The sequence below is a fragment of the Glycine soja genome, chromosome 3 (genome assembly GCF_004193775.1).
Source record: "Glycine soja cultivar W05 chromosome 3, ASM419377v2, whole genome shotgun sequence".
Classification (NCBI taxonomy): domain Eukaryota; kingdom Viridiplantae; phylum Streptophyta; class Magnoliopsida; order Fabales; family Fabaceae; genus Glycine; species Glycine soja.
The window spans coordinates 1,139,390-1,163,345 of NC_041004.1; the positions used below are offsets into that span (position 1 = coordinate 1,139,390).

At 32.5% G+C, this 23,956-nt stretch overlaps 2 protein-coding genes across 2 annotated transcripts; both read right to left on the bottom strand.

Moving 5' to 3' along the window:
* Positions 1-662: 662 nt before the first annotated feature.
* Positions 663-4,681, bottom strand: LOC114405356. Its single transcript, XM_028367933.1, has 12 exons — positions 4,505-4,681; positions 4,276-4,334; positions 4,025-4,100; positions 3,784-3,845; positions 3,535-3,610; positions 3,372-3,446; positions 3,177-3,269; positions 3,003-3,074; positions 2,731-2,838; positions 1,532-1,627; positions 1,260-1,322; positions 663-970 (listed from the first exon to the last, which is right to left on the bottom strand). Exons 1-12 carry the CDS (start codon positions 4,616-4,618, stop codon positions 863-865), a joined length of 1,002 nt encoding a protein of 333 aa, XP_028223734.1. The 5' UTR covers positions 4,619-4,681; the 3' UTR covers positions 663-862.
* A 7,317-nt stretch (positions 4,682-11,998) lies between these two features.
* On the bottom strand, positions 11,999-14,158 carry LOC114405358. The gene is made up of 5 exons (XM_028367934.1): positions 14,047-14,158; positions 13,835-13,954; positions 13,598-13,660; positions 13,286-13,393; positions 11,999-12,305 (listed from the first exon to the last, which is right to left on the bottom strand). Exons 1-4 carry the CDS (start codon positions 14,134-14,136, stop codon positions 13,286-13,288), a joined length of 381 nt encoding a protein of 126 aa, XP_028223735.1. The 5' UTR covers positions 14,137-14,158; the 3' UTR covers positions 11,999-12,305.
* Between the last annotated feature and the right edge of the window lie 9,798 nt (positions 14,159-23,956).

Consider the following 23,956-nt stretch of genomic DNA (forward strand, 5'->3'; position numbering starts at 1 on the left):
ATATTTAGCCGACACAAAAAAAATGGAGAAGACATAAGATAGATAAAATAGTTTGGGAACCGGAACAAAGGTAGGTAAAATAGTTTTCACCGAATCACATGATTATGTTCCCATGACTATGACTTTTCTGTCAATGTGGTTCAAATTAGTAATGCTTCAATCTATAAGAACTGAATTAGCTCCCCAAAAATTTTGTTTCTTGTCTTTTTTTATTTAAAAGCACAAAATTTTGCTGGATAATTAGACTTTGCGTTGTTAAACTACCCAACTTGTTTTCAATTCATCTTTGTGGCCATCATGTATCTGCATTGTAGCTCACAATGACTTTATGTTCATTGTTAGCAGAATGGGTGAAAAGCGCGATTAGACTAAGGACAAGAAGATGCGATAAATCTCTTCTTTCAACCCCTCAGCATCAACTGAATAAATTTAAGAAATAAAAAAAAAGAAGATAAAAAGATTCACCCAGTTTATCACACTCTAATTTCTAATTTCTAATTCAGTCCTTATAGATTGAAGCATTGTCACTATCTTATTGTACACTCTAAATAAAAAAGTTGAAAAGATCCGGCCAATTTTAATTTTCACTATTTTATCACATTCTAAATGAACGATGAACTTAGAAATTAGAAAATGCATGAGTTCGATCAAATCATCATGTATGTTTGTCCAATAGCAAATTCTTTCATTTCAAAGTATAATTGACAACTAGGAGATCTGTATATATAGACAAAAAGATGCCCTCCCATTGTCTTCAATGAATATCATCCATCACAAAGATTACTTTTTTCCTTTTCTTTTTTTTTTTTTTATCAAACCCGTCTCAATGTGTTTTTGGGTCCAAAAATCTATATGTACAGACCTATTTCTTCTCCTCCAGATACAAGTCTCCACCGTTGCCAAGGCCTAATTCATCCAAGGTTGAGCTGCCATCTTCAATACTGTAACAACGACGTGGGGATTTCGTTGCCTGTGAAAATATTGGAGCAGTTAAAAGTGGATCATTTCAATTATATAGAGATCATATGCTGCTAGTTATAATTAATGATCAAGATTTTAAAAAAAAAAACCAGTATATTATTATATTTATGTAAATTTGAGACTCGTTGGTATACACATCTTGTGATTCTATACTGCAATTGAAGTTAGCATGGCATAAACACCTTTAGTTACTTACACCGTTGACAGAAATCATGCCATAGTAAAATAACATGAAGGTTCAATCCAGAAATCAAGTGGATAGGGAAAGAGGCACTCACAAGTCTACAGGATTCAGACGCGTATTCTCCTAATCCAAGTAAGCGTAAGTACCCATAGACATCCTACCAAGGTAACAAAATGACAATTGGTTAGCCATGTATGCAAACTTTCACGGTAATGTAAAATAGACAGTACTACATCCTGTGGTGTTTGTTCCTGTTTTCTTGTTGTTCTTTCTCTGTTTTGGGACGAAAAAGGAGCTGAGATCCATTCCTTTAAACTGAATATTATCCAGAATTTAGTTTTCATCATATTCTAATGCTAATTCTACCTCAAGAGTGTCAGATTTGACAAAGATACGTCCAACGCAACCACCACCCGGTATGTGAAGAGTAATATGAATAGGATTAGGTGCATTCGAATAATCCTGCAATCATGAGGCAGCGAGGTACACACAATTAAGTAGTGCTTTTAGAAACAAAAGTACAAGAAATCCTCCTACCAAATCAATAAAAAATTATAAGGGTAATGTACCCACACACAGGACAGTAAAGGCTAACACTTTTAATGCAAAATTTAAAACCCCTGGTTAGAATTTGAATTGTTGCACCCTCTTTAACACAAGTTTCAGTTACACATCGCGTGTATAATGCATGTCCAATATGTGTCTGAAAGATATCCTTTTTTGAAGTGTATATATGCTTCTTAGCAAACGCCACAAATGCAAAAGAGAAATGGAAACAATAAACAAGAAGGACAAAGTGGTGCTTTTACCCCTAGATAGAAGTAGCAGCCACAATTTGGTGCGTTTTTCTGTTGTGATGACTATTACATGAATTGCAACTACTGAAAACTATGATTGGATTTCATAAAAGATTTCAGTTGTTCAAATGAAAGTTGGAAATCATCACTGTCAACTTAATCATCTATATTTACTAGAAAACAACATATTTATATTAGATCATAAGTATTTTTTTATTTTTTTTCAGTACTTTGGTGATAAAAAAAAGAAAAAAGAAAAAAAGACCACTACCCATACCACTCTGTCTAACCAATCACCTTAGGAAGGCCCCAAAGAATTTGATCTTGGGTGGTCTAATGCACAAACAGTTACACAAAAGTAAGCTTGAGAAACAGTGGTTAATTGAGTTACTTCAACATTTTCATAAGTCAACATAATGAAACAAAAACCTCAAGCATATGTTCCCTTAATAGTGTAAACATTAAACATCAGACACAGAGTACTTGCCTCTGGCACAGGGTAACAATGGATTTGTATTTATATACTTTATAACAATCATATATCTAAGAATAACCGCCATTGATGAATACAGGAAAACCAAACAAACTTAAAATAACTACCCATGCAGGCAAACACATACATGGGGCATGCCATGCAACCTTTAATTAACTTGTAATATTGGCCATCCATAACTTATTCAATGGTTGTTTAGTGTTACGCTTCATATTCACATCATAACCAACAGCGGGAACAAAGACAACAGATCACAAACTCAGCAAATACATTACCATCCAAAGTCGGTCTAAGTACTCCCTTCGTTTATCATCTGGTATGCGAGAATACGGAAGTTTAGGCGGCCGTGTTAATGGATCGATAGCTTTTTGTTTGACAGGGCCCTGCACAAAATTGTGAAAAATGATGTATCATGTCATAAACCTTAATCACACAGCCATCACAGGCAAGAATCTAAATTCTAAACCTATTGTTGTTTCAGCAACCGATTGTCATCAAGAAGTGGACAGATATTGAAATTGTACAAATAAAATGAACATTCAAAAACCTTTGAGGACGAGGACATTGGAAGCTGGCCCCACTTAGCTTTTTGTTTTTTCTGAGAATGACTTGGAAGAATCTTATAGATATAGAAGAAACAACAAAATGGTAAGCAGGGATAATAAATTTTAGAAATAGAAGTGACAACAATATGGTAAACTTCATGCTATGAGTATTATACTTTGGGAACTGCCCATTTCTGCCACGAAGAAGATCCCTCAGTGCCTTCGTCCAACAATTCCGCCTCTGTTTTCTGAGAATGACTTAGAGGAATCTTATAGAAATAGAAGAAACAACAAAATGGTAAGCAGGGATAATAAATTTTAGAAATAGAAGAAACAACAATATGGTAAACTTCATGCTATGAGTATTATACTTTGGAAGCTGCCCATTTCTGCCACGAAAAAGATCCCTCAGTGCCTTCGTCCAACAATTCCGCCAGTGTTTTTTTCTGTTATAGAAAATGGTAAGCAGGGATAATAAATTTTAGAAATAGAAGTAACAACAATATGGTAAACTTCATGCTATGAGTATTATACTTTGGGATATGCTTCCAAAAATTCCGCCACTGTTAAGCCCTTTTGGCTACGATGTTGCTCATTTTGACCTGGGTTTCTAGTCGAAACAAGAATCATACAAACTATTAGTACATAAAATAAATCAAAGAAATTAATTAAACTCGGCTTCTTAGAACATGTTTAGTAAAAAAAAACAATAATTATCATTTATAAAGATTTCAATTTCAAAGGTATGAAAGAAAAATAAAATTAAGAAGCACATTGCCATACTGGAGCGAATCCTTTTCATAAAAGTCTTCAAGAGCTTTATTTAGATTGCTGCCTCCATGTTTCTGCAGACCAGTTAAGCAAAAACTCAGAAAAATATTAAAAAAAATGCACGAAAAAACGAAAATTAAAGTGAGTAGTTACAATATTGCAAGTATCGTAAGTACAAACGAATCGGAGGAGGAAAAAAGAAAGAAAATAGAAAAAGTGTGAGAGTGAGAGAATCATGCTATGAGTATTATACTTTGGGATATGCTTCCAAAAATTCCGCCACTGTTAAGCCCTTTTGGCTACGATGTTGCTCATTTTGACTTGGGTTTCTAGTCGAAACAAGAATCATACAAACTATTAGTACATAAAATAAATCAAAGAAATTAATTAAACTCGGCTTCTTAAAACATGTTTAGTAAAAAAAATAACAATAATTATCATTTATAAAGATTTCAATTTCAAAGGTATGAAAGAAAAATAAAATTAAGAAGCACATTGCCATACTGGAGCGAATCCTTTTCATAAAATTCTTCAAGAGCTTTATTTAGATTGCCTCCATGTTTCTGCAGACCAGTTAAGCAAAAACTCAGAAAAATATTATAAAAAATGCGCGAAAAAACGAAAATTAAAGTGAGTAGTTACAATATTGCAAGTATCGTAACTACAAACGAATCGGAGGAGGAAAAAAGAAAGAAAATAGAAAAAGTGAGAGTGAGAGAATGTGAAGTGGGACCTCTAATTTCTGAACGGCGACGGACAACGGTGCTTCAGTGACTTGCATGAAGTATTCCATCTTCTGCTCCTCTGGCATCGGCTTCGGCTTCGGCATCGGCATCGGCATCGGCATCGTTTGCTCGGTCGATCTGAAAGTGTTTGTGACTTTTTGCAGTGAAAGTGTGTAGTGTTTGTTTGTTATGGTTATGCGCGCTAGCCACAATTTCATTTATAGTTCAACTTTGTGATGTGGGGCCCAACCTCTGAATCCGTTGGACTCGTGCTAACCGTTAACCGTTAACAGTTAGTGCTAACTAACTTCGTGTATTATTAACTAATAAATGTAAAAAAATAAAAGAAACTTCTAAGTCCTATGCTAACACTTTGCACTGTTCTCCACTTGCCACTAATAAACTTCATATTATTAGAAAGATTATTCAAATTAAAAAAAAATGTTTAAAAACCTCAATTGTTTATTTTATTTAAAAAATATTTGGCAGTGTCATATATAAGAAATAAATAAATAAATAATAGGAATAGTTAAATGAGTTAATTTTAGTTAAACTTTGTGATGGGTCGTTGGACTCGTGCTAACCGTTAACTGTTAACTGTAAGCGCTAACTAACTTCGTAAAAGAAACTGTTATGTCTGATGCTAACACTTTGCACTGTTCTCCACTTGCCACTAACAAACTTCATATTATCCAAATTAAAAAAAAATGTTTAAAAACCTCAATTGTTTATTTTATTTCAAAATATTTGGCAGTGCGTCACATATAAGATATAAATAATAGGAATAGTTAAATGAGTTCATTTTAGTTAATAATTTTTCAAGTAATATATTAGTTCGTCGTTGGTGATGATCTTTGGGGGATGTGAGTGGGGCTTTCAAAGACCAATATGTTGACACACGACAATGTGATTCTAGCACATTAGGTTTAAGATAGAGTATAATTGGAATTATTTAAAAATTATGTTATATGTTGTTATTATTTAAAAATTATCGTCTCATACTTGCATAACACATATTAGATTCATCCTTTAACTTTGCTGCAATACAAAAACATGTGGCCAATTCCAGTTCTTTGATATTATGCCTCGTCAAACCAAGGTTTAATTTTTATTGAGCATTCTTATGTTTTTCCCCACTGTTTTCTTCACTTTGTTTATTCACATAGCCAAGGTTTAAGTTTTATTGACTGCTATGCATGTGTGGCCCTTACTTTGGTGTTTATTGTTACTTTTTTTTTTTATTGCTTTTGGGTTTACAAAGTTTCTTGCGAACCCATGCAGGAAAAAATTGTTTCCTGTTTTTGGGTGTTCCATTCAAGTTGTGTGATTATTTGTTATATGTTTTTTTGGGCGGGGTTTTTCCTGGGTTTTTTAATCTAATCCTCTTTCCTTAAATTTTGCAATCTTAGATAGTATTTTATTCATGGTAATATAGGGTACAAAAGAATTTTAAATCAAATAGAAATTGTAAGAGAAAGAGAAAGACTAGACCAAAGAAGCAAAGGAAGAGAGAGAAACACCAAAGATGGGTCTTTGCTTTGGTTGCTTCCGCGTAGACAAACACATGTGCAAGGAAGAAGAGAGATTGACGTTTGAAGAAGCACATGCCAAAGCTGCACCGAAAAGGTTTTACCTTTGTGATTTCTGAATTATTTATTATAGAGACGAGTTTATTTGATTTTATAGTATGGACCCAAAGGTGATCTTTACAAGGAATCGCAAAAATGAAAATATTTTAGTCAAAGGCGTGTAACTATTGTAAGTATATATCATACAACATTCCTTGTTTTCTTCTCCCCATATGTTGTTGTTTGTGGATTGCAAAATTCCATACTGAGTGACAAAATAATGTTTATTTTGTGATTAAGGCAGTATGTTGCATCATTGGCCCGGGCCCTTGTATATTCCTTCTTTTCCTCTCCCCATATGCTGTTGAAACATACTATTATAAAATTTTGCATTGTTGTGGTTACTATCAACATTTTTTCGTCATCTTCCATATTGTGAAAAGTTCCAAACAAATATAATTGATGTGACCTTGATTGTGGTCATCATTTGATATAGGAAAGAATAAAATCTATTGTCTATGATATTAAGATGTTTTTGAGATATTCTAGCACACTCCCTCTAGCTAAATGTTATGAAGCTTTAACCTTGATACAAATGAACAGTAGGGATAACTTACGAAGAGGAGGAAGAAGAGATTTTGCCTACGATATTCCCATGATTCAAATTTGTCTTTTGAATCAAGTTTTGTGATTTTAATTTTGTAGGTTAATTTAGAATACCTTGGTAGAGTTGTGTTCAACACAAATGACGAGAACTGATTCAGACACAACTATCATTGATGACCTGGGTGTTGCTGGATAGGGAGTTGGTGGAATATAAGTAGAAGCTGCAATGCTTGGCTAGGTACAAAAACAGGTTCTCATTTTTTATTCCAATATTACTTCAGGTTATTATTATTATTGTTGTTGTTGTTGTTGTTGTTGTTGTTGTTATTACTCAAGTCAAGTGACCATGACTATACTAGGGTGTTGCCTACGATATTCCCATGGTTCAAATTTGTTTTCTGAATCAAGTTTTACGATTTTAATTTAGAATACCTTGATAGAGTTGTGTTCAACACAAATGACAGAAACTGATTTAGACATAACTATCATTGATGGTATGGATTTTGTTGGATGGGCAATTGGTGGACTAGAAGTAGAAGCTACAATGCTTGGCCAAGTACAAAATCAGGTTTTCATTTTTGATTCTGATAGCAGAAGCTGCAATGCTTGGCCAGGTACAAAATCAGGTTTCCATTTTTGATTCCAATATTACTATAGGTTATTATTATTATTATTATTATTACTCTCAAGTGGTTCTGTTTAGTGGACTGAATAATTGGGTTTGAATATTCTGAATACGACCAATGTATATAGGAGTTGATTATTAAATGGCTGCAAAATTGAGAATTGACGTGCTCATAGTAACCTTTTGATAGTCTGTTTTATTTCTCCATTGCGTGTTTAGTTAGCTCTTGAACACACAAAAATTGTCAAATTGATGCAATGAGTTCGAAGAAGCTCCCGTGTGTTAATTAGGGGAACAACTATCTACTGCCCTTGAAGGATCAAGGATGTTTTGCATTCAATAGTGTTCAATCAAATGAAAAACCAAATGGGAAGTTGCTTAATGGATGTCTAATTGATCCTTGATAGTTTCTAATGCCCAAAGTTTGAATAAATAACATCATTATGATAGTTTGGCCTCTCTGCCATTTTGGTGTTCATTTTACTACATTGGTTTTTGGTACTACTTGCATTGGTCAAGTTAACAGTGGGGCAAGCTGACTATATGTGCTTTTCTTTCTTTTTTTCTCTTGAATTTTGGATGTTGTACATGGTCTAATGCATATTTTGTTTTGGTCCTTGCTGATTAATTGGCTATAATATGTTCATGGTATTGGCAAGATGACCACATACTTCATGACTTTAACTACTGGAAATCTTGCAGACCATACATTACATTGAGTGTGTGTGGGTAACTATAATGAGGTTTTCCATTGGTTACATGATAGGGAATATTGACTTAATAGAATAATCTATGATGCATTGCAGATTCTCAAAAGAGAGCCCATTATGGCATGTACCTGTTGTATCAGAAAAAACTTATGCACATGTATTCTGGATAGGGTTCAAAATTGAAAATTTACACATCACAGGCTACTGTGTTCAAGGAGATGGAAGTTGCTGAATGGTTAAAATGGTGCAGATTAACTATAAATAATATTTTGGCGGAAAAGAAGATGGTAGTTGGATCTGGCTATTCTGATGTATTTGGGAGAGATTTTTATTCAGCTATTCATGCAGCATACTATGGTCCTAAAATTCAGTCCATGGAGCTTCTTCCTGATGTAGTTTGAACAATAACTTTATTATAAATATTAAGATTGCAGTTAAAATATGCTCCACTAGCTCGCTTACCCAACAACCTGTGCATGTGCACAGGTTACAGACTAGTTATTGTTAAAGGGGCACTTTTACTTGTTATCTAGTAAGTGAACGTGTGTCGTCCTTAAAATAATTCTCCACGCAACACAAACCCGAAGCCATGAACAAAACCCATTAAAAGAGGATTGCTTTTAGTTAAAATTAAAATATGAGACATAAATTGCTTGATAAACATCTTAATATATAAGTATTTAATACGACAAGAACAAAAAAGAAGAAGATACAAAAAATATTCACAATTTTTCTCCAGTTGTATGTAATGTGCTCATGAGGTGCCACACACGTAAGAATTAATGCCTAATCATAAAAATAAGCACGTGATTGATCATTATCTATATGCATAGCTTAGTCATATACAACCATTGATGCCAATTTCATTTTGAATTCTGAAACTTTTGTGCTCTATTAGGATGCATTTATTTTAGTCGTTTAGATGAGACTCAAATGATAATATAAATGATTAAATTTTTGTGATCGAGTGGCACCTAATTATAGTATTTCTACATATTTTCTCGTTCATAAAAAAATATTTCAATTTTCTCTTCACTATGGTGTAAAATAGAGCCAGAATTTCCCCCCAAAAAAAACCCCAATATTGAAAATAACATTTTATTTTTTATTTTCAATATTATGTTTCCTATGCCAATAGTATAAAAGCAAAGGATAACGTAAAAATAAATAAAACCTCTTGAATTGAAATGGCAAAAATAGAGGTAACTTATTTTATTATGGAAATTGTAAGAATTTTGGTGTACGAACTTAAGAGAAGTAGATCTATATCATTTCGACTTAGTTTTTATTCTGTTTTTTTTGAAGAAAATCAAGTTAGATATGCTTCTATGCTCCTATCATATAGATCATGTAAAGTCAAATTTTCTTCATAAAAAATTTATTTTAGTTACATCCGCATCGCTGCGAAACTTATTTTCTAGGCTGCAAATATTGTATTAGTTATAACTTATAAACAAAACTTATTTTTTTTAAATATTTTTCATATCAATTTTTTATGTTACAAAATTTATTGTTTACATTTATGAAAAAAACTTTCAAGTTTTATAATTCTTATCGATTTTGTGTGGATCACATTTATCTATATTTTATATCATGGAGGATAAATTTATCTTTTTCATAAAATTTTCTTATTTATTTTCTTTCACATTTCAATCTAACCAAACAAGTCAAGAAAGATTTCATTAATCCAAAAAATTTTAAATTCATCTTAATTTAAATAATGCATATCTCACTTTTGTTCTTTACTTTAATTTAAATATATTTTTTAATTCTCTTATATTCTTTTTTCTTTCACACCATCAAACTCATCCTAAAAGATGGGAGGATTGTATATCTTCATGAGTTGGGCAAATGTCCACCACAAATGTCTTCTAGTGTTGGAACAAGTATTCTTGGGATCCTCAATAAAAAATAATCTTGAATTCCACATCTAACCTTGGTACTCTAGCTGGTTGTGTGTATACTACAACAGTTGAGTACTAAGGCACTAAGCAAAGCCATCACGAAGAGGATACACATGTGTTTTGCCGGTCTTATTTAGAAATGATCTTTTATATAATATATAACTAATTATTAAATTATCATTATTAAAAGAAATTAAGCTTGGTTAAACTTTTCAATTAGTTATCTTGAAACCAATACTTTGGGCTTTGGCGAAAAGGGAGTGGTTTAAGCCCAATACAAAAACGTACTTTCATACTCAAATAGATTATTGTATATTTATATGATTAGGATGTAAAATAATACGAGGGAGAGGATCGAGGAAGTGTAAAAAATGATGAGGAGCGTCTCTGTTCTGTGTGGAATTCTCCATCCCTTTCTTTTCATGCTTTTTCAATGTCTTATAATTTATAATAATAGATAGACTAACCATGTTCTACATTTATGTTTCAACTTGTATGAGTTGTGTACCTCAACCAATGACTGGATCCAGAAAATTATGTTAATAGAGACAGTAAATAATTTATAATATTTGTAAAAAAAATATCACAGACTTTACAAAATAAATAATATTATAACAAAAGAAATCCAAGATACTAAAGTTATGCATGGATGTTCATTAGAGGATCTGTATTTATCTCTCAATAAAAAAATTTCTATATAAATAATAAGGAATTGAATCCCTAATGACATGTTAAAAAACCTCCTATCTACCAATTACAACTTTGCTAAATCTTGTTGATTGTACACCTCAACATACATGTTATGATGTTGGAGGTTTTTAGAGATGTTTCTATAAAATCAATGTCTTTAAAAATTGAGTGGTACTTTTAAATATATGCATTCCCTCTCTCCACGCAATCCCAATATATGCGTCCTAAGCTAGGAATTTGTATTTGATGAGGCCGTAACTATTAGTACTTAAATTTTGTTCGTTCTCAAATTATTGATGTTTTACAAATTCGACTAAATTCATACTCCATCTAAATCAAAATTATTGATGTTCTCCAAATGTCAAGTCTCATAAATTATTTTCTGCCATAGATACCCCATTTAATATGACTTAACAATTATGATTTATTTCATAACTTTCTTTCATCGTAGATATTAAATAAGAACATTTTAATCAAAATATGTTATTTGTGAATAATATTTTTTTATTGTAGTTTGGGAATGGTATTAAATATTTCATACAAGTTGTGTGTATCAATCTTAAAAGTTAGTAGTTTTTTTTAGGGAGTATTTTTTTTTAATTTCTTTCAAAGTATACCTTTTTTTCTTTCAAAATATTAATTATATTTCTTAATATCTGTGTCAAAATCTTAAATGTTATATATCTGAAACGAAAATTAAAAAAATAACTTCTATTCATGTCAATGTCATAAATATCCAAGTGATTTTTTTAACTCGAGTTTGTTACAAATCATCTATTATTATAAGATCTAACATAGAGAATTAATATTATTGTGAACTTTTAGGCTCATTGTTAGTATTGATGTCCTTTATTTGTCTTTTAATAACAATAAATAAATATAGAGAATATCTCATTTAGGTAGGTTTTAAAAGGAGTTTGTTATATTTCTATTTGAATGTGTTTATTATAAACATATTTTATCCCTCGATCAATGGAATCAAATGTTAATTTTTTATCTCTTTTAATTGTAAAATGATAGAAGTAAAGTAAAATATATTCCTTCACTTATCAGCAGTGCTTTCATTAGTCCATTCTCCTCTCACACACTCCACCTCCTTCATGCCCTTGCTCCAGTTTGCAATTCAACAATATTTTCATATCTCTATGTACGAAAAAAAAAATACTTTCATCTCTCTAAACATGTTCAACTAAATTGTAAATTTGAATATGGAAAAATGTGCAGAGTCAGCGGGATTGTTATTGGCTTACTGTTAACTTCTTGCTTAATGTTAAAGCTTGAGTTTTACATATTTTAGTATTTATTTAGCTTTTTTTTTTTAATGATCTTTCTCTTCAAATGAACACCACCTAAAATTGAGATATTTAGCCGACACAAAAAAAATGGAGAGGACATAAGATAGATGCAAAATCAATGAAATGGATAATAAAAAAATAGAACACCATCCAAAGTGAAATACAATTCAAGCTGAAAATAAATATACATCAAGTGCTATGATAGTTACTGATCCAAACCGGAACAAAGGTAGGTAAAATAGTTTTCACCGAATCACTTGATTATGTTCCCATGACTATGACTTTTCTGTCAATGTGGTCCAAATTAGTAATGCTTCAATCTATAAGAACTGAATGGGTGAAAACCGCGATTAGACTAAGGACAAGAAGATGCAACATTTATGTTTCACCAATGACTGGATCCAGAAAGTTCTGTTAATAGAGACAGTAAATAATTTATAATATTTGTAAAAAAAAATATCACAGACTTTACAAAATAAATAATATTATAACAAAAGAAATCCAAGATACTAAAGTTATGCATGGATGTTCATTAGAGGATCTGTATTAATTTATCTCTCAATAAGCTTTTTTTCTATATAAATAATAAGGAATTGAATCCCTAATGACATGTTAAAAAAACTCCTATCTACCAATTATAACTTTGCTAAATCTTGTTGATTGTACACCTCAACATACATGTTATGATGTTGGAGGTTTTTAAAGATGTTTCTATAAAATCAATGTCTTTAAAAATTGAGTGGTACTTTTAAATATATGCATTCCCTCTCTCCACGCAATCCCAATGCGTCCTAAGCTAGGAATTTGTATTTGATGAGGCCGTAACTATGATTTAGTAATCATCAATGAATGAAATTCACGTATTCTACTAATCTTTCTTCCACTGAATGCATCTACTTTTGAAAGTGAAGTAGTATTTTGTGACAATAATTGCCATCTATATAATATATAAATTCCCTCTCTCCACATATGGGGATTGTTGACCCATTCCGACTGTTCGTTCTCAAATTATTGATGTTTTACAAATTCAAGACTAAATTCATACTCCATCTGAATCAAAGTTATTGATATTCTACAAATGTCAAGTCTCAAATTATTTTCTTCCATAGATACCCCATTTAATATGACTTAATAATTATGATTTATTTCATAATTTTCTTTCATCGTAGATATTAAATAAGAACATTTTAAATAAAATATATTATTTGTGAATAATATTTTTTTTATTGTAGTTTGGGAATTATATTAAATATTTCATACAATTTGTGTGTATCAATCATAAAAGTTAGTATTTTTTTAATTTTATTTCAAAGTATACATTTTTTTTTCTTTCAATAAATTAATTATATTTTCTAATATCTGTGTCAAAATCTTAAATGTTATATACAGACCTATTTCTTCTTCTCCAGGTACAAATCTCCACCGTTGCCAAGGCCTAATTCATCCAAGGTTAACCAGCCATCTTCAATACTGTAACAACGACCTGGGAATTGCGTTTCCTGTGAAAATGTTGGAGCAGTTAAAAGTGGATCATTTCAATTATATAGAGATCATATGCTGCTAGTTATATTTATGTAAATTTGAGACTCGTTGGTATACACATCTTGTGATTCTATACTGCAATTGAAGTTAGCATGGCATAAACACCTTTAGTTACTTACACCGTTGACAGAAATCATGTGGATAGGGAAAGAGGCACTCACAAGTCTATAGGATTCAGACGCGTATTCTCCTAATCCAAGTTGCCATAAGTACCCATAGACATCCTACCAAGGTAACAAAATGACAATTGGTTAGCCATGTATGCAAACTTTCACAGTAATGTAAAATAGACAGTACTACCATTTTAAATAGACTGTGGTGTTTGTTCCTGTTTTCGTAAAAAGGAGCTGAATATTATCCAGAATTTAGTTTTCATCATATTCTAATGTTAATTCTACCTGAAGATTGTCAGATTTGACAAAGATACATCGAAGGCAACCACCACCCGGCATGTGAATAGTAATATGAATATGATTATGTAAGTCTTCAAGAGCTTTACTTAGATTGCCTCCATGTTTCTGCAGACCAGTTAAGCAAAAACTCAGAAAAATATTAAAAATAAAGAAAGAAAATAGAAAAAGTGCGAGAGTGGGAGAATGTGAATTGGGACCTGTAATTTCCGAACGGCGACGGACCACGGTGCGTCAGTGACTTGCATGAAGTATTTGATCTTCTCCTCCATCCGCATCGGCTTCGGCATCGTTTGCTCGGTCGATCTGAAAGTGCGTAGTGTTTGTTTGTTATGGTTATGCACGCTTGCGACAATTTCATTTATAGTTCAACTTTGTGATGCAGGGCCCAACCTCCGAATCCGTTGGACTCGCTAACTGTTAACCTCAATTGTTTAAAAACCTCAATTGTTTATTTTATTTCAAAAATATTTGGCAGTGTAATATATAAGAAATAAATAAATAAATAATAGAAATAGTTAATTGAGTTAATTTTAGTTAATAACTTTTCAAGTAATATATTAGTTCTCCTTGGTGATGATGATCTTTGGGGGATGTGAGTGGGGAGTAATCATCACCTTATAAGTCGGTTTTGTAGGATTATTTTTTAAGTGGTTGTGAAGTGAGATTAATTAACTTGTCATAATTCCTAAGATTCAACTTAATAAATTTAAGAAATAAAAAAAAGATACAAATGATCCACCCAATTTTTTTCCCACTAATCTAAAAAATAAATCTTTTCACTCTTTATCACTCTGAATGACTAATGTAGAAATTAGAAAACGAGTTCGATGAAACGACCATGTATGTTTGTCTAATAGCCAATTCTTTCATTTCAAAATATAATACTTGACAAGTAATAAGATTTGTTGGCAAAAAGATGCCCTCCATTGTCTTCAATGAATATCAATCGTCCACTTTTCTTTTTTCTTTTTTATCAACTGTCTCAAAAGTTTTTTTGGGGTCCAAATCTAAATTGTACAGATCAAGATACTAAAAAGTCAGGAAAAAAAGAAGAAGAAGATCAGGACACTACAAGGAAAATAGGTGAGACTAAATCAACTCTAGAAATAAAGCTTCATTGTTTTTGCTAAGGCCTACTTTATTGAAGGTTGACGAGCAATCGTTAATACTATAGGCACGATGCGGTTATGACTTTACCTGTTAAAAAATATTGGAGCAATGATAGCATATGATGGTTAAATATAATTAATGATCAAGATAATTGTCCCCATACTACAAAAATTGTATCCGATGGAAATGCATTACATACTTAAACCCAAGGGTAAAAAAAACTAAGTGCCATCATCTAAGCCTTTGTCAGTTTTCGTAAAAAACCTTAACAATCACTAAATTAGTTATAGGATATATTATCAAACTACTACAAGTTTAATGCATTCCCAAGTATTAGTTACACATCAATTGGAACCAGCATAATTCATGGCATGCATGCATCAAGAAACAATAGTCACTGAGAAAGTTGTTTAAATCATATACTTTAAGCATGAAGTTAATGTTGGAAATAATCAAAGTCCCACATCGACTAACAATACAACCATATTAGACTTTATAAGTGAGGGGCAGCCCTCACCCCTTAAACTAGCTTTTGGGGTTAAGATAGACCCAAACTCACCCCTCACCCCTCGCTTGTGGTGACAAGAACCTACCATTTAATGTTCACGCATCAAGTCCAAGAAGTGCTTGGCGTGAGGGGGTGTGCCATTGGCTTTTCTTTAGAAGAACTTCTAAGGAAAAAATGAGATGAGTTTCTCCATAAGTTAAAATGAGCTCTTGGAAAGCCTAACTTCTTTGTTGTCAAGCATTTTCCTCAATTCCTGCAATCACAAGCCACACACAATTCAGTCGTGCTTGGCTCTAGCCACATCTTATAATGGATTTGTATTTATATAGTTTATAATGATGATATATTTAAGAATCACCACCATTTACAAGTACAGGAAAACGATACAAACTTAGAATAACTACCCATGCGCACAAAATTATGACAAATGATGCATCATGTCATAAACCTTGATCACACAACCATCACAGGCAAGAATCCAAACCTGTTGTTGTTTCAGCAAGCGAGAGTCATTTAATAATTGTGACATAGAAGTGGACAGACATTGTGCCTTCGGATCCACATTTTGTTCTGGATGATGTTGCAGATTAGGCAAGGATGAAATATTGTGACAACTGTGATTGGAAATTTCACCAAAAAGTGCAGTTTCAGCAAACAATGCTTCGCTAAGCTCTTCAGAAGAACTACCATCCCACTACATTGTGAGATGAAAGAAATATATGTTTGAGATTAAAATTTAGTCCAAAGATTTGATTGGAAGAAGCAACTATTGAAATACTTTTACAAACTACAATCTAAGCATGCACTTATAGTTATAAAATAAAAACCACATTCAAAAAATGAAAAAATTGAATAAATTGATAACTGAAATTTATTATTTTTTTATTAATTTATTACATTATAAGGGTTTTATTTATTAAAAAAATTACTCAGCAAAAAAAGTGTGTTATTACACTTAGTAATTTATTTTATTATTTTGTCTTAACTATTAAAACTAACTTTATCTTTTTTTAAAGCATGGATATCATACTGTTAAAAGTAACCAAACTAAACTCCTAGTCATAAAGATCATCAATGTGAATATTATCATTTTTAATAAAATATTCTTCACAACTAAAAAATAAAACCTTTGTTAATATACTTACAGAACTCAACTATTTATCAAATTGTTGAAGTTTGTTGGCTAAATTATCACATTTAATTTTAAAAAATTATCTTTTATCATTCCAACTTCATATTTTTTAAGAGCTCATAATTTACCTCTCTTGTTATATTTTGTCTTCCCATTTTTTTCATCTCAAAATTTCAACCTTCAAATGTAGGACCCAGTTTTGACCCTAAAAAAATGAGACGGAGGAAGGCATCCAAGGGGAGGGAGGGATGGGGTTTAGATTGAAGAAGTGGGGTGGGAGAGGAAAGTCAAACAAAGAATTTAGGGATTTTTAAACTTGTGAATCTATTTTAACATGTCCCACTTTGACTTGCCAAAACATGGGTTAAGGAAAAAAAAATGAGACTAATAGAGGAAACATACAATCCTAGCTTACACAAGGAAACATATAATCCTAGCTTAAATGTTACATAATAGAGGAAACATATAATCCTAGCTTAAATTATTTGACAGCGGAGCATTACTTTCCTTTCCTTATTTTTCCTTCCACATATATTATATTTATGAGCATATATATTACATATCTGAGAATATGATTTGATTTCATTTTATCCTCCTAGGTTCTAGGTCATTCTATTCCCATTATACACACTATAAATAATGCAATCATTGCTATTATTGAACGAAGAATTTTATACCAATTGTATTTGCCTCATTTCCTTTAGTTTTCTGTTATGGTATCAAGAGCCTTCTAAGCTTCCCATCGCCATCTTCCTGTGGCTACCTCCGGCTCATCTGGTGAGGACGATCTTACTCCACCACCACCACCACCTTCCTTGTCTCACATCACAATGGCCCAATACCAACAATTCATGAATCTTCTCAGCAAATCCTCTGGACCTTGTGGTGCAAGCTCAGAGACTACTCTTACACGAGCCAACCTCACTCATTCTAACCCAAATCAAATTCACAATTCTGGTTTTGGTAGTCATTTTTTTTCTATTCCCACCACACACACACCTAACACTCTTAGTTCACACACTGCACCATGGTTAATTGATTCTAGAGTCACAGACCATATAACTTGTTCCTTAGATTATTTTTATACATATTCTACAATTGTCCACTTTCCCATGTCGTATTATTTTTTCTAGTGATCTTTCTAAAATTTCTTGTGAAATACAGGACCTAAGCACGTTGAAGACAATTGGTTTGGCTGACTTGAAGGAAGGCCTTTTTCACTTGATAGTTGGAAAGGATAAAAGCCCATCTACCAACAATATCACCACCACCAACACCAATACCTCCAAGCTTTGGCATTTTAGATTAGGTCATTTATTTGGTAATCGTCTTAATGTCTTAAACCAACAATTCCCTTTTATTTCAAAAGATTCTAATGAAATTTGTGACATTTGTCATTTAGCTAAACAAAAACGATTTCCCTATTCTCTTAGTTTGAGTAGAAGCTCTAAAATTTTTGAGTTGATTCATATGGATATTTGGGGACCATTTTCTAAATCATCAATTCATGGACATAGATATTTCTTAACTATACTTGATGATTTTAGTAGATATACTTGGGTGGTTTTATTAAAATCAAAAAGTGAAGTGAAAACACATGTTCAAAATTTTATTAATTTGGTTGAAAATCAATTTGAAACAAAAATTAAATGCATTCAATCCGATAATGGTCCTGAATTTTTTCTTAAAGTTTTTTTTTCTTCAAAGGGTATAATTCACCAAACTAGTTGTGTGTATACCCCTCAACAAAATGGAAGAGTGGAACGCAAACATTAACATATCCATAATATAGCTACGACACTTGTGTTTCAATCTAAAATTCCAACAAATTTTTGTCCTATGCTATAAAACATGCCATTTTCCTCATAAATCGCGTTCCCTCTCCTGTTATTTCTTATAAAACACCATTTGAGCTTATATACAAAACTCACCCAGATTTTTCTATGATCAAAGTTTTTGGTTGCTTATACTATGCATCAACTCATAATCAAACTCACAAGTTTCAACCTCGTTCAAGAAAAGGAGCATTCTTAGGTTTTCAAAATGGTACCAAGGGATATGTTGTTTTAGACATTAACACAAGAGAAATATTCATTTCCAGAAATGTTGTTTTCCATGAATCCTTCTTTCCTTTCCACACAAACCAAAACCTCTCTACTAGCGAAGCCCAACCACATTCACATATAGACCCAATTTCACATGCACTACATATAGACCCAATTTCATATACACTACCCACACCACCTCAATTTACCCCATCCACACCTATCACAACAAACCCTGAACCAACAATTCCTCAACCCAATGGCTCACCATCACCTTTCCCAAATCCTTCAACTCCTCCTACAATCGACACACCAAATCCCAACATCATTGATCGACACATCCAAGAGCTATCATCTAACCATGCTTTACCACGTCCCTCCAACCGCGACACTCATCCTCCTTCTTACCTTTCTGATTATCAGTTTCAAATTCCTTCCCTCAAGTATGCTAAATCCTCATCAACATGCACGAACCCACCAATTTTCATGAAGCTGTGAAACATCAATGTTAGCGTGATGCCATGAAATGTGAGATCAAGGCTCTACAGTTGAATCAAACCTGGGACATTGTTCAAACCCCTTCTCATCTACGACCAATTGGGTGCAAGTGGGTATATAAAATCAAACGACTACTTAATAGCAGTATTGTGCGTTACACGACTCATCTTGTTGCAAAAGGATACTCTCAAATTGAGGGCATAGATTACTTTGAAACCTTCTCCCCTGTTGTTAAGATGACCATGCCACTTTTAGAGTTGTTATTGCTCTAGCATCGATTAATCAATGGCACCTCCATCAATTAGATGTTAGCAATGCTTTCTTACACGGGGACCTCGGGGAGGACGTTTACATGAGGATCCCTCTTGGCTTGCTTGGTTACACATCAAGTCAGAGTTGCAAATTGAAGAAATCACTCTATGGATTAAAGCAATCCAACAGACAATGGTATGAAAAATTATCTATTCTATTGCTGACTTGTGGTTATTCACATGCCCATGCTGATCATAGTCTATTCATCAAGGCTCATAATTCTGAATTTACTGCTTTAATTGTATATGTTGATGACATTGTGCTGATCGGTAATTCCCTTGCTGAGATTGAACGCATTAAGCATATTCTTCACACTAATTTTCACATTAAGGATTTGGGGAAACTGAAATATTTTTTGGGGATTGAAGTTGCACATTCTCATAAAGGAATTTCATTATGCCAACGTAAGTATTGTTTGGATTTACTGAAAGATTCAGGTATGCTTGGGTGTAAGCCATCCTCCACTCCTATGGATAGTTCTCTTCGACTCCATAATGATTCCTCTGGTTTTCTTGATGATCCCCTATCTTATAGACGCCTAGTTGGAAGACTGGTCTATTTGACAAGCACACGCCCTGATATTGCCTTTGCTACACAGCAACTAAGTCAATTTATGTCCAAACCAACAAAACCCCATCATGCTACAGTTGTCCGCGTTCTTCGATATCTCAAAGGGTGTCCAGGCAAAGGATTATTTTTTCCAAGGACTTGCTCTGGTCATCTACTTGGGTTTAGTGATGTTGATTGGGCAACATGTATTGACTCTAGGTGCTTTATTACTGGTTATTGCTTCTTTATAGGCAATTCGCTTGTTTCATGGAAAACCAAGAAGCAAACTATAGTATCATGTTCCTCTTCTGAGGCTGAATATCGAGCACTTGCTTCTGCAACTTGTGAATTACTATGGCTTTCTTACCTTCTAAGAGATCTACGAATTCCTCTTTTAAAGACTCCCGTACTTTACTATGATAATCATAATGCTCTTCACATTACTGTCAATCCAGTCTTTCATGAACGCACCAAACATTTGGACATTGATTGTCATCTAGTCTGTGAAAAGTCCCAAGCTGGACTCATGTTACTGCTCCTAGCCCCTTATTCAAATCAACTTGCGGATATATTCACAAAGGTTCTCCCTCCTCAATCCTTCAACACCAATCTTTCCAAGCTGCAGTTACAAAACATTTTTGCACCTCCAGCTTGTGGGGGGCTAATAGAGGAAACATATAATCCTAGCTTAAATGCTACGTAATGGAGGAAACATATAATCCTAGCTTAAATGCTACATAATAGAGAAAACATATAATCCTAGCTTAAATTATTTGACAGCGGAGCATTAGTTTCCTTTCCTTATTTTTCCTTCCATATCTATTATATTTATGAGCCATATACATTACATTTATAAGAATATAATTTGATTCCATTTTATCCTGCTAGGTTCTAGGTCATTCTATTCCCATTATACAGAATATAAATAATATAATCATTGCTATTATTGAACGAAGAATTTTATACCAATTCTATTTGTCTCATTTCCTTTAGTTTTCCGTTAGAGACACACCAATCCGTTAACCTGTTTTTTTAATAAGTATTTAATATTTATTTTGATATATATATATATTATTAATTTTTTATTTAATTTATTTTTTGTCTAAATAAGTTATTATTCAAAATTTAATGTAATACATTTAATTTTTTTAGTAAGTATTTATTATTTAATATTAATTAAAGATAAAATTAACTAAAAACATATTTATTATTTTATTTCTTTTTTAATTTTTTTTTTGTTTTCGATTGGTTAACGCATCAACCCAAACATATATGGGACAAACTTAAATTTTTAACTCACTTTTCTTATGGGGAACAAGGTGGATCAACATGTTTCTTTTATGAGTTGGGACATATTGACCCATTTTATCACCCCTGCAGAGGATGATTAAAAAAAAGGAGAGCTGAGGTTTCTAGATGGGAGAGTGGATAAAATAGGAGGAAAGTTACTAGGAAAAAATGAGAGGTTATGATATTGAGATAGATGAATCCATTAGGGTACTATGATTTTTCTGTATTCTTAACACGCAGTTGACATTTCTTTGACAAAGTAATATAAATGTATCGGATTATAATATGTTATATAACTGTACGAACACTCCTAATTTTCATGCACAAAACATTCTCTCAAGATCTGTCAAAATTCTATGAGGAATAAATGAAGTACACCATCCGGAAGATGTTGATTTTCATCAAAAGACACGTTTTATTGTTGCAAACCTACTATGATGAAAAACGTGAATTTCCTGTTAAATTACAAGACATGTTAACCTATAAATATGAACTTTGTATGAAAAAGGAACATGCATTTAATGTAAGTATTAAATGCTCCAATGGACTCAAGGCTTGAGAAGGGTGAGGTGAAGAACAAAATGAAAAATCTAACCGCTATGAGACAACAAATACGTGAAGATGAATACTATATATAGAAAAAGTTTTGAAGAAACAAGACATGAATTATCTCACAAACATATTATTTCATTCTTTTTTTGTAAAATTTTCTGTAAATCTTTATATAGATATTAAGATCTTAAAACAGTTTGTATATCTTGAAGAAAAAAAGATTAAAAATACGTGTTGAGTGATTTATCATTTTATAAGACGATCACAAATTTAGTCCGTATATAAACCTTCAACAAATCTTGTTTATTTGTTTAGAGTCAATAATGACTTGATAAGATAAAAAATATTGAATTTAAGATGAGCTTGAACTAAAACATGCATTGTATTTGATTCTCATTTGCAGGAAAAAATATATAAGATCAGGGATATACACAAAAGGCATTCATTGTATAAGCTAGCTTAAGAATGGAGTAAACTAATTACCATAACAAAGTGGATTAAACTATTTTATCCGGTGGATAGCGATCAGTGGTTTAAAAAACCGAATGCATCAACCTCTTCATGTGTATATGTTGCCACTCACTTGCCAGAGTAAGATGTAAACAACACAATTTTTTTTTAGAGAGAATAAACAACACAAGTTCATGCTGATATTTCGGGGAAAATTTTGAAAGCAGTAAGTGCTGCAAATACCAAAAAACTTAATGGGCATCCATGCATTACACTTACGCTAGTTTTTTTTTTTTTTTTTAGATTCCAGTGCTTGAATATCACATTATACATTCAATAAACACAACTACATTCACATAACCACTACTAAAAAATAGGTTTTTTACGACGTCCCTTCTATGACGGTCGTGAGAAAACCGTTTTAATTAATAATGCGGTGGCATTACCGTAAATATAAGCATTTCTGGAATGAACTCTACGACGGTTGCATTAAAGACGTCTTAGAAAGCACGGTCTAGTGGCATTTTTGAAATTAAATGAAAGATGATTTAAGACGGTCCTATCATAAACACGTCGTTGTTTTAATATATATATTTTCAATAAAACCCTACTCAGTCTCGTGTAACGCCGCACCTCTCCTTCTCCCGCTCGAAGCCTCTCAAGTTCTCCAGAATAATCAAAGCAGCAGCCGCCGATGACGACACCATAGAGGCACCAGCAAAAGAAGAGGCTGCATCGGTTGGGTTCACCCCACCAAAAAAAATGTACTAATTTCTGTTTTGTTAGGCAAAAATTCCATATTTTTATTTTTTGTCGAGAGGGAATTTTCTTGCTTTTATATTTTCTCTGCTTCATGTTGTTGGGGATGTCTGTGAGATGAACATATAAAGTTGAGATTTTTTCAATTATCTTCAATTTAGCAAGTTTAATTTTGTGCCCTCAAAATTCCCTTTATCTTCCTGTTTTCGATCTCTCTAACCCTTTCCAAAAGATGCTTCCTGGCTAGGTACAGAGAGCCACTTGGTATTTGTCTTCCCGTTTTTGATCTCTCTAACACTTTAGAACCGCTTAAGGTGTACCTGGCTAGGTACAGAGAGATAATTTTTCTTTTTTCTTTTGCTTCCTTTTTTCTTGGTATAGTTTTCGATGGTTTCTATCAAATTTTGTTTTTAGTTGATTTAAATACATCATAAGGATATATGTTAGAACATGAGGAGACAATTGAAATAATCTAAATTAAAGTTGTCTGATACATCTAGCTCTCTTGAAATGTAGAATCCAGATATACATACAAAAGACAAATTTATTCTTGAGTAAATTACACTAACTATGAGGTTTTGTGAAATCACACAAACTTCCTAGTTTTCATTTCCTTTTCCCTCTTGAGGTGCGGTTTGGTGTTTGGTTAGATGAACTGGGTGGGTGGGAAACCTTTTAAACTACTGGATCTGTACAATTCTTATCCTCCTCCCTTCATTTATAATTATTTGGTTGGTGATTTTCGAAAGATGCTTCCAATTTTGTGCCCTCAAAAGTGTAGCATTAGGCTGTAAATTTGACTCATTTTAGTATAGTTTTAATGCTGTTGTTTCACATTAAACAGTACTCATTTAGTTAAGTTGATATCCTAGGACATTGTATATCTCTTGGGCTGGAAGAAA

Bases quoted from the DNA above. Each gene is read 5' to 3' on its own strand.
- LOC114405356 (XM_028367933.1), bottom strand. From the start codon at position 4,618: ATGCCGATGCCGATGCCGATGCCGAAGCCGAAGCCGATGCCAGAGGAG. The intron at 3,846-4,024 runs GTATAATACTCA...ACTGGTCTGCAG, and splicing joins TTTTGGAAGCATATCCCAAA to AAACATGGAGGCAGCAATCT. The intron at 971-1,259 runs GTGAGTGCCTCT...ATATTTTCACAG, and splicing joins CGTCTGAATCCTGTAGACTT to GCAACGAAATCCCCACGTCG.
- LOC114405358 (XM_028367934.1), bottom strand. From the start codon at position 14,136: ATGCCGAAGCCGATGCGGATGGAGGAGAAGATCAAATACTTCATGCAA. The intron at 13,955-14,046 runs GTCCCAATTCAC...ACTGGTCTGCAG, and splicing joins TCGCCGTTCGGAAATTACAG to AAACATGGAGGCAATCTAAG. The intron at 13,394-13,597 runs GTGAGTGCCTCT...ACATTTTCACAG, and splicing joins CGTCTGAATCCTATAGACTT to GAAACGCAATTCCCAGGTCG.